Source organism: Solenopsis invicta, chromosome 3, assembly GCF_016802725.1.
Source record: "Solenopsis invicta isolate M01_SB chromosome 3, UNIL_Sinv_3.0, whole genome shotgun sequence".
In the NCBI taxonomy this organism is placed as follows: Eukaryota; Metazoa; Arthropoda; class Insecta; order Hymenoptera; family Formicidae; genus Solenopsis; species Solenopsis invicta.
In genome coordinates, this window is record NC_052666.1 from 19,917,110 (window position 1) to 19,930,957 (window position 13,848).

A 13,848-nucleotide genomic window follows, 5' to 3' on the forward strand; every position below is an offset into this window, starting at 1 on the left:
ACTCTTGGGAAAGGTCGGCCGGTCTTGGTCTTCGGTCGCAGCGTTCCGAACTGCCACGCCACAGCGTACCTCACCGTACATACCAACATATCAACGTGATTCTGTCGTAACCTAGAGCACTTTAGAGGTAGTTTCGTGTAAAATCGTAATGCTGCGAGCGCGTTTTTCCGGTAATTTAATTCCCACAGATTTTACTTGAAACGGCCACTGCAAGTCAGCTTTAATCTCGAACTCCAATTTTTCTATATTTATATAATCTAGATCATATAACAATTTCGGATTCAGAATAGATTCGAATATTATTTTTCTCGAAGCAATCCATAGAAATACAAGTTCATTTAGATGTCAAAAAGTCCATAAGTCTATAAAACCATAAGCTATTTTTTTTTTAATATTGCGAAAGTGCGATACTTGTATGAAATTAAGGGAAAGGAATAATTATTAATAAAGGCTTTTGATGAGAAAACTCGAGAGAGAATCGTGAACGAGTGCAGCAGGCCACTTTATACAAGCCATATAGAAACTAAACTGGAAATCCAGTTAAGTCGCGCTGCTTTAAAATGGGAGACACGTATTTTTTTATGTATTTCGCGGCAGATGTACCGCAACAACGCTATAATATTGCGATAAAACGGCGACAGGTCTTTTGAGGGATATTTGAGCATTCGCACGTAACCCCTCGAGGAAATTTACGAAGGTGCGTCTTTAGCATACATAGGTAAGAATATGCAGAGAGGTTGCCTCCGTAACTCGGTTGCCTCCGTAAACCAAAGGCGGTTTAATCAACCGAATTGAAGCACTTCAATTCACGCAGCTTCATCCCCCGTCTATCTCCATCCGATCCGCCGCGAGCAGACGGCCATTAAAGAGAACGAATCAGCGTAAAATACATGTGGCTCCGTATATACACGGTACGCTGCACAACACGCTTAATAACAGTTTGCAGCTCTGCAAGATGCAGGCGCATCGGGTAATTGGCGCAGGAGTCCAGGAGTCGAGATTACTCGACATACTTAACTCCTGCCGGGAATAGATTCCGAGGATCATTAAACAAGTGTCAAGTATCATAACCGTTCTTGTCACACCGAGTTAATTTGTCGCGACACCAAAACTGTGAACTGCACGTAGAGATTCTGAAATATTACGCAATTTTCAGTCTCACGAGGATTTTGGTGCAAAACCAAAAATATTGGATTTTTAATAAATAAATATAACGTCAAACTAACTATTGTCAATCCACGAAAATACACGTGGTTGCTACAAGCGTCCCCACCTCTCAAAAAAAATCCCTTAGGGAACTAGTCGACTAACAAAATCCAACGTGATCAAAAACCCGTAGCGCGGATGATATACGATACTTGTTCGTTAACGAAATCTACCCAGTTTTATTTTCACGAACAAACAGGACAGAATTTCAGGAGTGTCGAGAAAATTCGACGATGTCGCCGCATCGCCACCGTCCAGAGAAAAGTTAGAAAAAAGTTCGTTCGACCAACAGCGAACGTCACTTGGCAAACTTTCCAATGACAGAACTCCAGTATTATAGACGTGACGAGAAATTTCGTACTACGTGTCACCGGTATGAACACATCTCATTTAACCGATGTCATAAAGAAGTCACGCGCGAATGCTGACATATTCGGCCGTTAGTCTTTTACTGACTTCGCGGTGACTCTGCATGCGACTTGTAAACGAATGTCTTGATAAGATATGGATGTATTTTCGACATATCGATAAGAAGTTATCAATGTTCTCGCTGAAAGTAAGACAATCAACATGTGACAGTCAAACTGAATAAATTTTTCTAGTTGTGAGAAATGGTATAGATATTTCTGATAAAAATTTCTGATTAAAATATGTATAAATGTGAGAGACAAATTTGGATCAAAATATTTGTTTAGCTCTTGATTTGTTTATTAATATTAAACTTGTAAGTTCTAAAATTTGTCTTGAAAAATGTCTTTTAAAAATTTTTAAAAAAACATTATTTCACTACATTAAGTACAATATCGTGAAAAGAAAATGTATAGATATAATCGCTATACATCCAGAAGGAAACTATCGGGTTAAAAATATATAATCATTCCTGTCTAGTCACTTTATGTAATTCTCAAGCTCGTGTTAGAAAGGTCGCATATATAGCGATGGAGTTCCTTTGTGATATTAATGGCACAATCCTTATGTCATAGTCTCTTGTCCGGTATGTTCCAGGTTGATGACGTCGATAATTGTGTAATATGTCGGAAGGATAGTGGTGACTAAGAACAGTCATAAAGGAAGCGCACTACGTGACCGATATAGTGCTCCTTCGACCCATTAACGATAACAGTTTTGCTGTGCGAGATGTATAATGCGAGACCCGCGATATTACATATATATGTGCACACAGCTGTCAAGTAGATATCTCTTACTATCTAATAACAATATGTACCTGTAGAGAGTCTAACGATGTACGAAGATAGCCTGACAAAGTACACACAGCGACACTTGTCAAATAAATATATATAGTAACGCGCATTAAACTATCAACGCTTGCTGTAACAATATCCGTAAAATGGCAGGATCATTGAGGCGATAATCGCTTTCGCTTCCTGACATAAGAATCTGTGGAATTACAACTACGGTCGGGAATTTTCAAATTATATGACGTACCAAGTGGCGCTTAATTAAAGTTTGATTTTGCTGTTCCAGAGAGAAAATTGATCTTAAATATGGAAACCACTTTTCGTTTTTTCTGCTCTTCTCAACTCTTTTCTACTGTAAAACTTTATATTAAGATATTAGGGGTATAAAAAATAAATCAGATTATGAAACGTGTAGTTATGACGTTATTAGAAAAACGTTTTTTAAATAAAAATAACATTAAATAAAAACTTTATACGAAAAAATTCTTCGGAAATTTTCTATGTCTTATATTTAAATATATTAGATAATTAGAAAAATTAAAACATTTATTGAAGTTATTAGATCATAATTGCAAAACCGATCTTACATAACAGCAAGATTTACTTGTGTTTTTCTTAACATTAATCTTTTGAAATTTGTTCAAGAATTTCTTAATAAAGAGTAAAGAATTTTCAAAATTTCTGATATCTCTGTTCGAAGAACAACCCGGGGAGAAAAAAAATCCGTAGAAGCAAACGATAAAATTCCATCCTGTCAAGCAAATATTCATAAGGACAATTTTTCCGGAGAAAAAATTCGACTCCGTTATTTCAAGTCGAGTCAGACGTTTGCAACCATAAAGACGCTATCGTGATGATGATACGAGTAATAATAAGAGATGAGGAGTTGCGACTCTTTGTTCCTACCTTGAAACAATCTAGTAGATAAAAATAGACTTCATGTTTGAGCATCCGTTTTCAGACTTTATCGCCTTTCGCTCGCATTCTTCGTCGATTTATCGTCGGTCAAATCTCCGCTATAAGTCAGGCGGAAAATTATCTGCGGCGGTCGCTGTGAAAAATGAGTAAAGCGGGAGAGTAATAGGAGAATACGTATATTCGCCGTTCTTCAACAACGGCATCGCAAACGAAAAGAATTAGGCGTGGCATCTTCGGGTCAGAGAATGGGCAGTAGGTTGCAATGATTCTCGCGTTTCAATTACTATGAGTATCTCTTCTGTCTGAAACCCGACGAGTTTCCGTCGGACGAGGGGAAGTGCGTTCGCAGACTTCCGAGTCGATGACCCTGCTGCTTCGGGCAGATCAAGCGAGCTGTGAAACTTCAATGGCCCAAGAGCGGATTAATTATGCTCGGGTCACTCGTATCTCGTTAGAAAGAGTGGCACTGTACTGTCACGAACACGATATTACCGTTAATTAGATTTGGTCTTTCGTAAATATCAAGCTCCGTCAAATATAGTATTTCTATAAAATCTATGCATTCCAACGGTTTATAAAAATAAACTTTCTAAATTCATGATATATCGTGAGTTATCGTCAAATATTTCTCATATAAAACAAGACCTAAACTGATGCTGATAATAATGAATGAGAATTTCCATAACAGATACCGTGTTTGGTATAGTAGTCAATTTAAATGAGTATTTAAATGTCTCAAATGTGCCGTAGAACTTTTCATTAGCATCATTGATCGAATCCGTTAAAGCTACGGTAATCCAGGCAAGCAAAATGCAAAGAAGATACTTTAGAACCGCTTCAAGTCCTGCACAAACAAAAAATAGATTCTCGACCATACTAGTATTAAAAGAGGAATCGATATCTCTTCGGAACACATCGCGTTGCTTAATCGATACACTGAACTCCCGATGAACTGATTACTGTCAAAATTTAATTGACTTAGCAATGATCGTGTGGCTTATTGACTTATCTTGAATGAAAGCAAGCACAATTCTTTTTATGTGTTTATTTTGAACATAAAAATGGATCGTACATCTCGTTTAAGCCGTAGTAAAAGTATGTATGGTGTATTCTCACAGAGAGTAAAAATTGTAGGGCAATACGTAGAGAGTTTACACAAAAGGATTTTTAACAAACAATATATATTCAAACTCTGTAGAAAATATCAATAGCGATTGAACGGCAAAATCAAAGAGAACATCGTGCTAAAAGGCTATGCGATATGCGACAGTCTCTCAATTTGAAATACAATTGAGAAAACGATAAAGGAAAATACACATTCAAATGCTATAAAATAATGCGTTTGGTTTTCCCGGAATTCTTAAAGTTATTTCAGATTTGGATTTTTCTTTTGATTTAACTGATGCGATCAAGCTAGAATTTTCGTAATAAAAAAGAAATATAAATACAAGACGTGTGATATACGAGATAGCAAAATGTCTTTCTTTATAAGCATTTGTACTTTAATTAGTACAAACTTTTCTACGTACGCTTTATTCCTTGTCAGACTTGCTATGATAACATGTACAATTTGCGTTATTTTAGAATCTGAAATGACAGGCTGTGAAAAAACCAGACGACTATCGAAACCAAGCAAGAGAATCAGAAATACATCCAACAATCGAACGAAGGGTGTAGGCGAAGAAGATCGATAATGTGTGTGTGTTCTCGAAATATCTTTCTTATCAAATATTCCATATATCAAAATTATATTACACATCGAGACTACACGGTACCAGGACGTCAAGTAGAATTATCTATACGCGTATCCTTCGTAAAAAATTCATGACAAAATTTAGATAAAATCTTTCCCTTTTTTTTTTGTTTCCGATTGCACGTTGAAAAATCGCAATTCTATTTAAAACAAATATATCTAATATTATTGGCAAAGAGATATCTCTACTGGCAACTTGACCAAGTTATCTCAAAATTTGACAAACAAGTGAAAAACAAATCAACGGAAATGAAATGAAGTGGCAGTAGTGGTGGGCTCATCGAATTGCGGTTACGTCGTAGTCGCTGATTTTCCGAGGGAAGGAAAAGTCGGTCGGGGAAGCGTATTGATCGACGAAGATGGGAGTCCAACCCCGTCGACGACGCGAAGGACGGTTACTTGCTGACTGGATCTGGTTATACTCGGATCCGGTGCGCGAAACGTTTCGGCAATCGTTTTTCCGCCCACTCGCGGCATTTACCCCCACACAGCGACGATAGGGTGAAACAACGGGTGAAACATAGACATGAAACATTTTTAACAACTTCACGGCAGGTTGTCCAGGATAGACAGAGGCTAGCGCCGTCGAATCTAAATGTCTGGTCCGCCTCGGGCCAAGGACAGGCGGGAACATCCACTCCCTTTCACCCGTTTGCGTAAGCCACCCCCTCCCCCCCCCGTTACTATTCTCTCGCCCATCCTTTCCTCCTCCTCCTCCTTCCCTCTCTCTCTCTCTCTCTCTCTCTTTCTCTCGTGCGTAAAATCTTTCATCTCCATCTCCCTTTAATCGTTGTGAATTAATATGCATACTGTGTTCTCTCGATTGGAATACACGCGATGCACACTTTGACATTTGTGCATAACAAAGCGGTGGAAATAGCAAAAGATCGTTAGGTCTTCTGATATTAGCGTTTTGAAACTGTGACAGCTTTTTCCTGTCAAATCGGGTTAATTAAAATCACTTATATGTCGCCGATTGGTAATGTGGATCGTAAAAGGAGAATACTCTAGTCGAACGACACTTCTCGATTTTAATAGCATTTAATTTTACTCAAGTATACGTATAGATAGTTCTTCGATAGCTCATTTGATATCGGAGTAGCGAGATATGTGTTTATCCAGGCCAAGGACAGGCTCGTTTCTTTCATCTCTCATTCACCCTCTACTTTGTTAATTTCCGCTCAATTCATACCGGAAAAGTGGATAAAGAAATATTTCGCGAAGTTGCGAGATTGAAAGAAAAAAGAAAAAGTTAAGTCTTGATCGAGGGGATAGCGGGTTTCCGTCTAGATAGATTCGTTCATTATTCGCGCTGCGAGATTTGAATTTTCTCGATTTGTATCTCCTACGTTTCTTAGATACAACGATGCGGAAATTGCATTTTTGTGCAGTGATTGCTCGTTCATAGCGAGATGTTTTTCTCGAACAACGACAGCCTGTACAGCAGACGTTCTTGTGTGACGCAATGGAACGCTCGCGCATTAAGCGATTAAACAAACAAAATTCTGTGAATACGAAATTTAAATACAACGTGAAATGACATGTCCGTTCAAAGCAACAAAATAATTTTAATCTAAATATTAAAAAAGAATTTCGAATTTTGTCAGGGAGCGCTCTTTGAATTCATAGTAAATGTGTAACAGCTGCTATATATATATGTATATATATATATATATATATATATATATATATATATATATATATAACTTATTTACATTTACACGTGCGAATACAGTATAAATACTTCATAATCAATTACGTCATAATTATTATGCCATCTCGCGCGTGCGAATTTTACACAGAAGTGCAAATTTCAATGGGCCGATAGCGCGCTTCGATTCGATCAATAGAAACCGCACGATGTGCCATGTGTGCCGTTTGCGCAAAACAAAACGCATCTCCAATTCCACACGGCGGAAATCCATTCGGTTCGATTAATAAAGGCGTAGATATAGTTTCTGACTACACTCGCGTATATTTTTAAACGTACGACATTTCGTAGGCGTTGCAAATATCGTTTGCGCATTTACGTAGAACGTATGTATGTTATATAACCTCGGAACGTGGAGGTATTCGTGTATATAGACCCTCTCGCAGCTTCAAAGTTCATCAAATATTCTGTCTCGGTCGACCTCCGCGCACGTTTTCATGGTGATCAAATAAATCGGTCTATTCTACTATAATATGCGGCGGTACGAATCCCCTGCGCGTTTTTATGCGGCGAAAGAATAGGGGAAAGTATATTCTTATAAGTATAAAGAGAAAATTTCTCTTGAACGATGGCACTTAACGATTCGCCTTTGCAACTTGCTCTTTGTTCGTAAGGTTGGTCTGGAAAGCGCTGATGGAAGCACGATTTCCGATAATACCATTGTAAACGCTTCACCGCGCTGTACGCAAAGCGAGAGTGCGCCGAGACGAACGAACAGAGTGACCTTCTCATTGAGTTTCGTCCACGGAAGAAACGCGCTGCAACGAAAAAACGTTGATGTCACGTTGATGACGGATTAAAAAAGACACTGAGCGCGCAGGAAATATAAAAATTGTATTATGGCACAACTCACGAGAGAAAAGATTTCGATACGAAGACATACGATCAATATTTGAAACAGAGATAAAAGAAAGAATCGAAACATAACGTTTCTTGCTACTACCTGCGTTGTAGTTGAAGCAAGCAAAAAATATATCTAAAACAAATGGTCATTATGCACGTGATTTATTCTAAAATAGAAACGGACATAATCTCTTTATAAAACGAGGAGTACTAGAGAGAGAAGGAGAAAGAAGGAGAAAGAGAGAGAGAGAGAGAGAGAAAGATTTAAATTTAAAGAAGTTGGGGTTTATTGTACAGATAGCAAAAATAGCAACAAAAAAAGTTCGTAATTCCAAGTCGAGTATTATCGAAAAATAGCCTTAAGACTTCTCCAAAGGAATTATTTAAAAAAAAATTTGATTAAAGTTATTGAAAATAAATATAAAAAGAGAGAGCAAACTTCAAGTTTCTGAAACATTTCTTACATATTCAAAGATTAATGCGGTCTTTTAATAATTTATAAGCAAGAGCTCGAGATATTTATTTATCGAGTAGATATAAAAAAAATATATATTTTTTTTATGGTAATAATCCTAGTGCCAGAAAAGGAAGAAACACTTTTCTCGAGAAGAAATTGTGCGAAAGATAGCTATAATTTCGAAGTAGTACCGTATCTCTGTCGAATCCACGTACAAAAAAGTTTGCGAGATAAAGGGCGTCTGAATAATACAAAAGCAATTTCCGGGAGAGAAGATACACGTGCGTGCAAGCGCAAATAATGCCGCTTAGGGCAGAAATCGAATTTTCTACAGGCACATAGGACGATTTAGTGGCGTGCGTAATCAAAGGACTGATGATCGAAGCAAATTAACCAGCTATTGTGCAATCCGGTGCAAACGTGATGCTAATGTAACGGATTTTTAATTTGCTAATTTGTTTTGCGCGTACGTAGATCGCGTATGAAACGTGACTTAGCGTAGAAATAACGTGATATGATTATTCCTAAGGTCGTATTGTAATTGTAATCTCATAAACCACGTTTCAAATTAAAATAACTGATGTTCCCCAGTAACTAAATTTCGATGTGCTTCCGGTATGAAGATTAAAATTTGAGATAAATCTTTCGTACCTCATGCCAAAGGGATTCAGAGAGCAAAGTATTTAAACGAGGGTAAATATAGCAAAATAAATCTGTCGTTTAAATAACCATCCTCCGACTTGAATTTATACGAACTAATGCATATACTCAAAAAATTTCTTTCAAGAGCCGCTGCGCTTTCGCATTTTCAGTTTTGCTCTGAGAAATTTCCCAGAAATCCACCATGTCGAGAAGTCTACTTGTGTGAGAGTACTTCGAACAAATACGAATATTTCCAAGCGAAGCAAAGAACTGTAGCTATGTGCGTCGCGTCGCGGCAACGTGTTTGCAATATTTCGTTTGTTTCCGCGAACTTGTTACGCGGTTTTTTCCCTTGTTTAGCATAACGTACATTAATTATTTTTCTCTTACTGAGCTCCGTTACAAGTACCCTACGAAGAGTTCCGCTCTTTACGATATGAAATGCGATCATTACGCAAAGTGCCTCAACCCGTGTCGCGCTCGGAAAATGGCGAAAAAGTAAGAAGGTGCATAAACGATAAGATCCATAGAATGCTGAAGTAATGATTTGCTTTCATTGAAGAAAGAAATAATTCGTATTGTTACGTACGCGCGAATGAGAAAGCGAATTTTCGAGGTGCAACGCGCCATGAATTCTCTCTGTGAGAACCATGGAGCATAACAAAGCACGACTTGCTTCAAAAGAAATCATTATTTGTCGACTTGCATACTCGGACTGTTTCGAGTAACAATAAAATTGTCAAGTCACGCTAGAATAATAAAAAGTATTGCTCCTACATTAATCTCAGAATATTTCTATGAATTAATATTAAATGCATATAAATTCTGACGATGTATAATTATAAACGAATACAAAACGCCGATCTTCGAACAATGCTGAAAATAATGAAAATTATATTCGCTCGAAATTAGAAAAAACATTTTTGGAATATTTTAAGATGGAAATTATAAAGTGATTATAATTGATTCGAATTGTACTCTAATGAGCGCATCCAAAATTTGTTAGTAAAGCACGGAATGCCGTTAGCTATTTTACTAAATATGCTTGTATCTCGCTGCTGTTCTAGAAAATCAAATCTCTATTAAGCGCAGTAGAAACGAATGACTGAATACGAGTAGATACTAAAATGCACGAGCCGCACATTCTATCTACGTCACGATTAATATCAGACGTTTTTAACTTTTTTAAATCGATTGAAACTAGTGTATGTACATATGTTGTTTGTACAAGTTCACTTTGCACATAGAAAAAAATAATTTATGTGATGGATATCAGTGATAATATAAGCCACTGTTACACAAGCTTTTTAGTATCTCCCCTCTTGTATCTACAGAGGAGCATTTAATTAAAAACTTTCCGCCGTAATTGTCGGGGCGAGCATGGAGTTAAAGAACCGATTAATTTTTTTCTGACACACTAAGTGCGCATAAATTTGGGCTAAAAATTGCGGCCAAAATTGGTTACAACCTTCGTGGATATTTCCTTTCTAAATATTTTAAAGCGCCTGTTCCAAAATAGACATACGTCCACGAAAGACGAAGAGTAAACTCGACGTTCGAGATAACATGGGCAAAGTTATTCGTCCAGACATGGCTCTCAATTTTGCCTACCTAAAAACAATTTAAGCGAAACGCCGTTTTATGCGAGGCTGCAGCAATAACGTGAACCGACGCGCGAAGCACGTCGACACGCATTCAAAATGATATACACTCGGCATTTACCGAAGTAGTCTCGTGAAAAATAAACAACCTGAGACACTTTGATCCCGCAAATAATGATGTAAATGGCATTTGAAGTAATTCCTCGACGCGAGTACAACAATGATCATCGATCTTCACGTCGAACGGTATATTCACGTTAGTATTCCGGTACTTACCGGCGCCGAAAGCCTGTTGTCCATTCTTGTCGTCAGTCGGGGTACCCTCTAAACTCGCAGGACCGCTGTCCGCCCCACCGGTTGCACTGCGAAAATATTTTCCCCGTGCATTTCCCCGTTTATCCGAACAGATCGAAGGGGATGCTGTGCTCGCGAACGGTAACAGCGTTTAGTCGTTGCATGTGAAATATTGAATTCAGTTTGAAAAAGTTTCAATTTTATAGAACGCTTTTATAAAGTGAACGTCTTTTAAGATGAGTTAAGCGATAAATGTTTCGAATCGCGCTAAAGTGACATAACTCTTATATAGAAAGTTTTTTTTTTTTTTACATTTCGTCGGGTTACAGAAAATTTGTAAAAACGTAGAAAATAAAAAAATTCATATTTATAACATTATAATAATTAATGTAACATAAAATTTAATTTAGATAGCATATATAATATAGGTATAAAGTTAAAAACTTATGACATTGATTTTTAAGAGTTTCTCCACGTACAAAAATTTCCTACGTTTATTCGGAAAAAAAAGATCAATTTCACACTCTGAGAGACGTAGATTGAACATTTTCATTTACACATATTTTATTTCCTCGAGAATTACTCAGTCAGGATGATATCGTTGATATAAAAGTGACATTTCATACGCAACGGCCGTAATAAAAAGTAAATAAGACAAATACACTCACCTGCTCGCATCGTCATCCTTAATTTGCTCGCTGCCGACAGGAGCCTCGCTTTCTTGAGGCTGACTTTCTTCTGTCTCGCCCGGCGGCGGGGCTTCACCCTCGGCAGCCCCGGCGCCACGACTTAACCCGGGTATACCTCCGCTCAACCAGCCGGACATTTGATTCTTTACTCCGGCGAACATCTCCAATTTATTGCCTTTCGGACTGCAAGATAAAAAAGCATGTATTTTGAATCTGGTCCTTGCGGAAGAATGTGAATTGAAAATGGAAATCCTAAATAAAAAGGAGAAAGGAGAGTTCTACGACTTCAGTGAAATATTCTGTGCAATATATCTAAATGGAAAATTGAAACCTTGAAGTTGCGGATTGAAGGTAATGGAATATGAGATAATCGTTCGTTTTAATAGCGAACGTCAAATTAATCGACTGCAGCAATGCGCAATGCATAGCAGCATGGTTCTTTGCGGCAATGAAAACAACAGAAACATTCTGAGTAAACGGAACTCAATTGCAATACGATTTTCTGTTTGTATATGTTATAAAACACTCTCTTGATAGAATGAAAAACGGATATGGCGCCGCGTGGTACGATAAACCGCAACGCACAACCGATCGATTAATTAGATTAGTGTAGAGAAATCGGATTACACGAGAAAGCGTGGGCTTGGTCAGCATTACAAACGCGACCTTTTTAATCACTTGCTCAAATTCGAGCGTAAAAGTATACCTCGTTTAAAAACTTCCTCACTCGACCGAAATTTAATGTCTCGCCAGAGAGACGTGAAAACCCTGATTTATATGCGGCATTGTAGGAAAGCGACTAATTATCAGTCAAAGGACTTGCAGAGATAAAATTCCCATTGGTATTAATTGCGTTCGAGTTATGAATTTCGGTAAAATAGATAAAGTCAACGAGAATTTCGAAATGCATTAGACACTAGTTTGCAAGGGCCGTACAACTCAATTTGCATATACAAAAGGACGATAATATTCCACTTTTCCTATGTCAGCGTATTCTCAGAAGATATATGGACTTCAGGAAACTATTTATAAAGAGTTAAATTGAATACAATCTTTTCTTTACATGTAATTCAATTCCTCTAATACTGTACACAAAGAGAATAAGATACAGTCACAGAAAGATCAATTACAAACAAAATTTTAATGAAGTTTTTAAATTTAATTCTGTCGTTGACATAAAATATAAAATTGTCTAGTAATATATTCATTTTCAGTAATTTTACCTCTTCTACGAATTAATTAAATTAATAAATGTTTTTTCAAGGAAAATACTCAATTGCATTTTAGAAAAAAAAAAACGCAAATTATTTTTTTCAAATGTGGAATTATGTTTTTTTTCAAAATCAATTTATTTATTTTTTATATAAATGCACTGAAATAAAATGTCAAGAACGAATACTTCATGAAACATTCTATTTTATACGTTATATCTTTTTATATAATAAAATATATTTCTCTGTAAATTCTATTTAATTTCTCAATAAGTTTTATGCCAATGGAAAATTGATAAAAGGAATCAAATGTACAGAAAATGTTATATTCTATTTTTAAAAATACCTCAGTGATATGCATATCTTGTAAAATTTACAAAACATATGCACGCAATGCGTGTGGAAACATAATCATATTGCAGTAAATATTTAATTCCGAAAAAAATTAAATTTTTATTGGGAGGCAGCGCGAATTTGTCACATATGAGCGAGCTGCGTTAATGCAAATGAAGTGCACGCACACACACCGATTTTCCCATTTCGTGAATTCTGTACGACTGTGCATCCGTCAAATCGATGGAGCGTCGCGGCACGGAGGATTGATTTCGTGCGCGATAGTGGACGTTATGTGCTGTGACATTTAACGCGCGCCGTGTCATTGCATACGCATGATTTCGTAGAAAAAACGTACAGTTTTCGCGGCGAGCACAGTCCAGAGCGATATCGCTGTGAAATCGTGGGAACGGTTCGTAAGAAAATTTATTTTCATTTTATCGTAAGGAAGCGTGCGATCACACGGAGCACACTATTCACGGATTAATTGAGAATTGCACTCTGCAGTAAGTAATCCGCATTAAAAATGGACACGAGAAAGCGGAAGAGAGAACATTTTATTACAAAGTTCTATCGAGATTTATATATTTTCAGATTGCGTGACAGCAAAAATAACGCGCGTGAGGATGTGTGTACGTGTACTTTGAAAACTAATCAATAAGAGGTTGAAATAAATAAAATTTTCTAATAAAAATAAAAATTTATATTCGTTTTATTATTTTTAAGTTATAAATAAAATACCAGTAAATAAAACGTAATTCGCAATAGAAGCATTAAAGGATGATGGTTTAAATGTGACACACCAGGCGTTATGAATTACGCCTGGTGAGCATGAAATATATTATTTAAATAATAAATTTAAAAGTGTTCGTACAAGAAAATGAATATTTTCAGATAATTTCTCCATATTTTATGTCAATATGCTTCAGAGTAAAATATAAAATATTTTATCAACTAATTTTTTATGACTATACTTTATTATATCATATAT

The 13,848-nt window shown here is 36.7% G+C and overlaps 1 protein-coding gene and 1 long non-coding RNA gene across 5 annotated transcripts in view; one reads left to right on the plus strand and one right to left on the minus strand.

Annotated features, from left to right (window-relative positions):
* Nucleotides 1–13,848, minus strand: part of LOC105193156 (synapse-associated protein of 47 kDa) — a 70,430-nt gene that overhangs the window by 54,351 nt on the left and 2,231 nt on the right. For all 4 annotated transcript variants that reach the window (XM_011157508.3, XM_011157507.3, XM_026137382.2 and 1 more), the window contains exons 2-3: nt 11,293–11,496; nt 10,607–10,692 (exon numbers count right to left, since the gene is read on the minus strand). In XM_011157508.3, coding sequence (XP_011155810.1) covers nt 10,607–10,692; nt 11,293–11,496 — 290 coding nt within the window. The remainder of the gene's footprint in view (nt 1–10,606; nt 10,693–11,292; nt 11,497–13,848) is intronic.
* LOC105193153 overlaps nt 1–13,848 on the plus strand; it is a 340,949-nt gene that overhangs the window by 39,435 nt on the left and 287,666 nt on the right. The gene's annotated exons all lie outside the window — the stretch shown is intronic.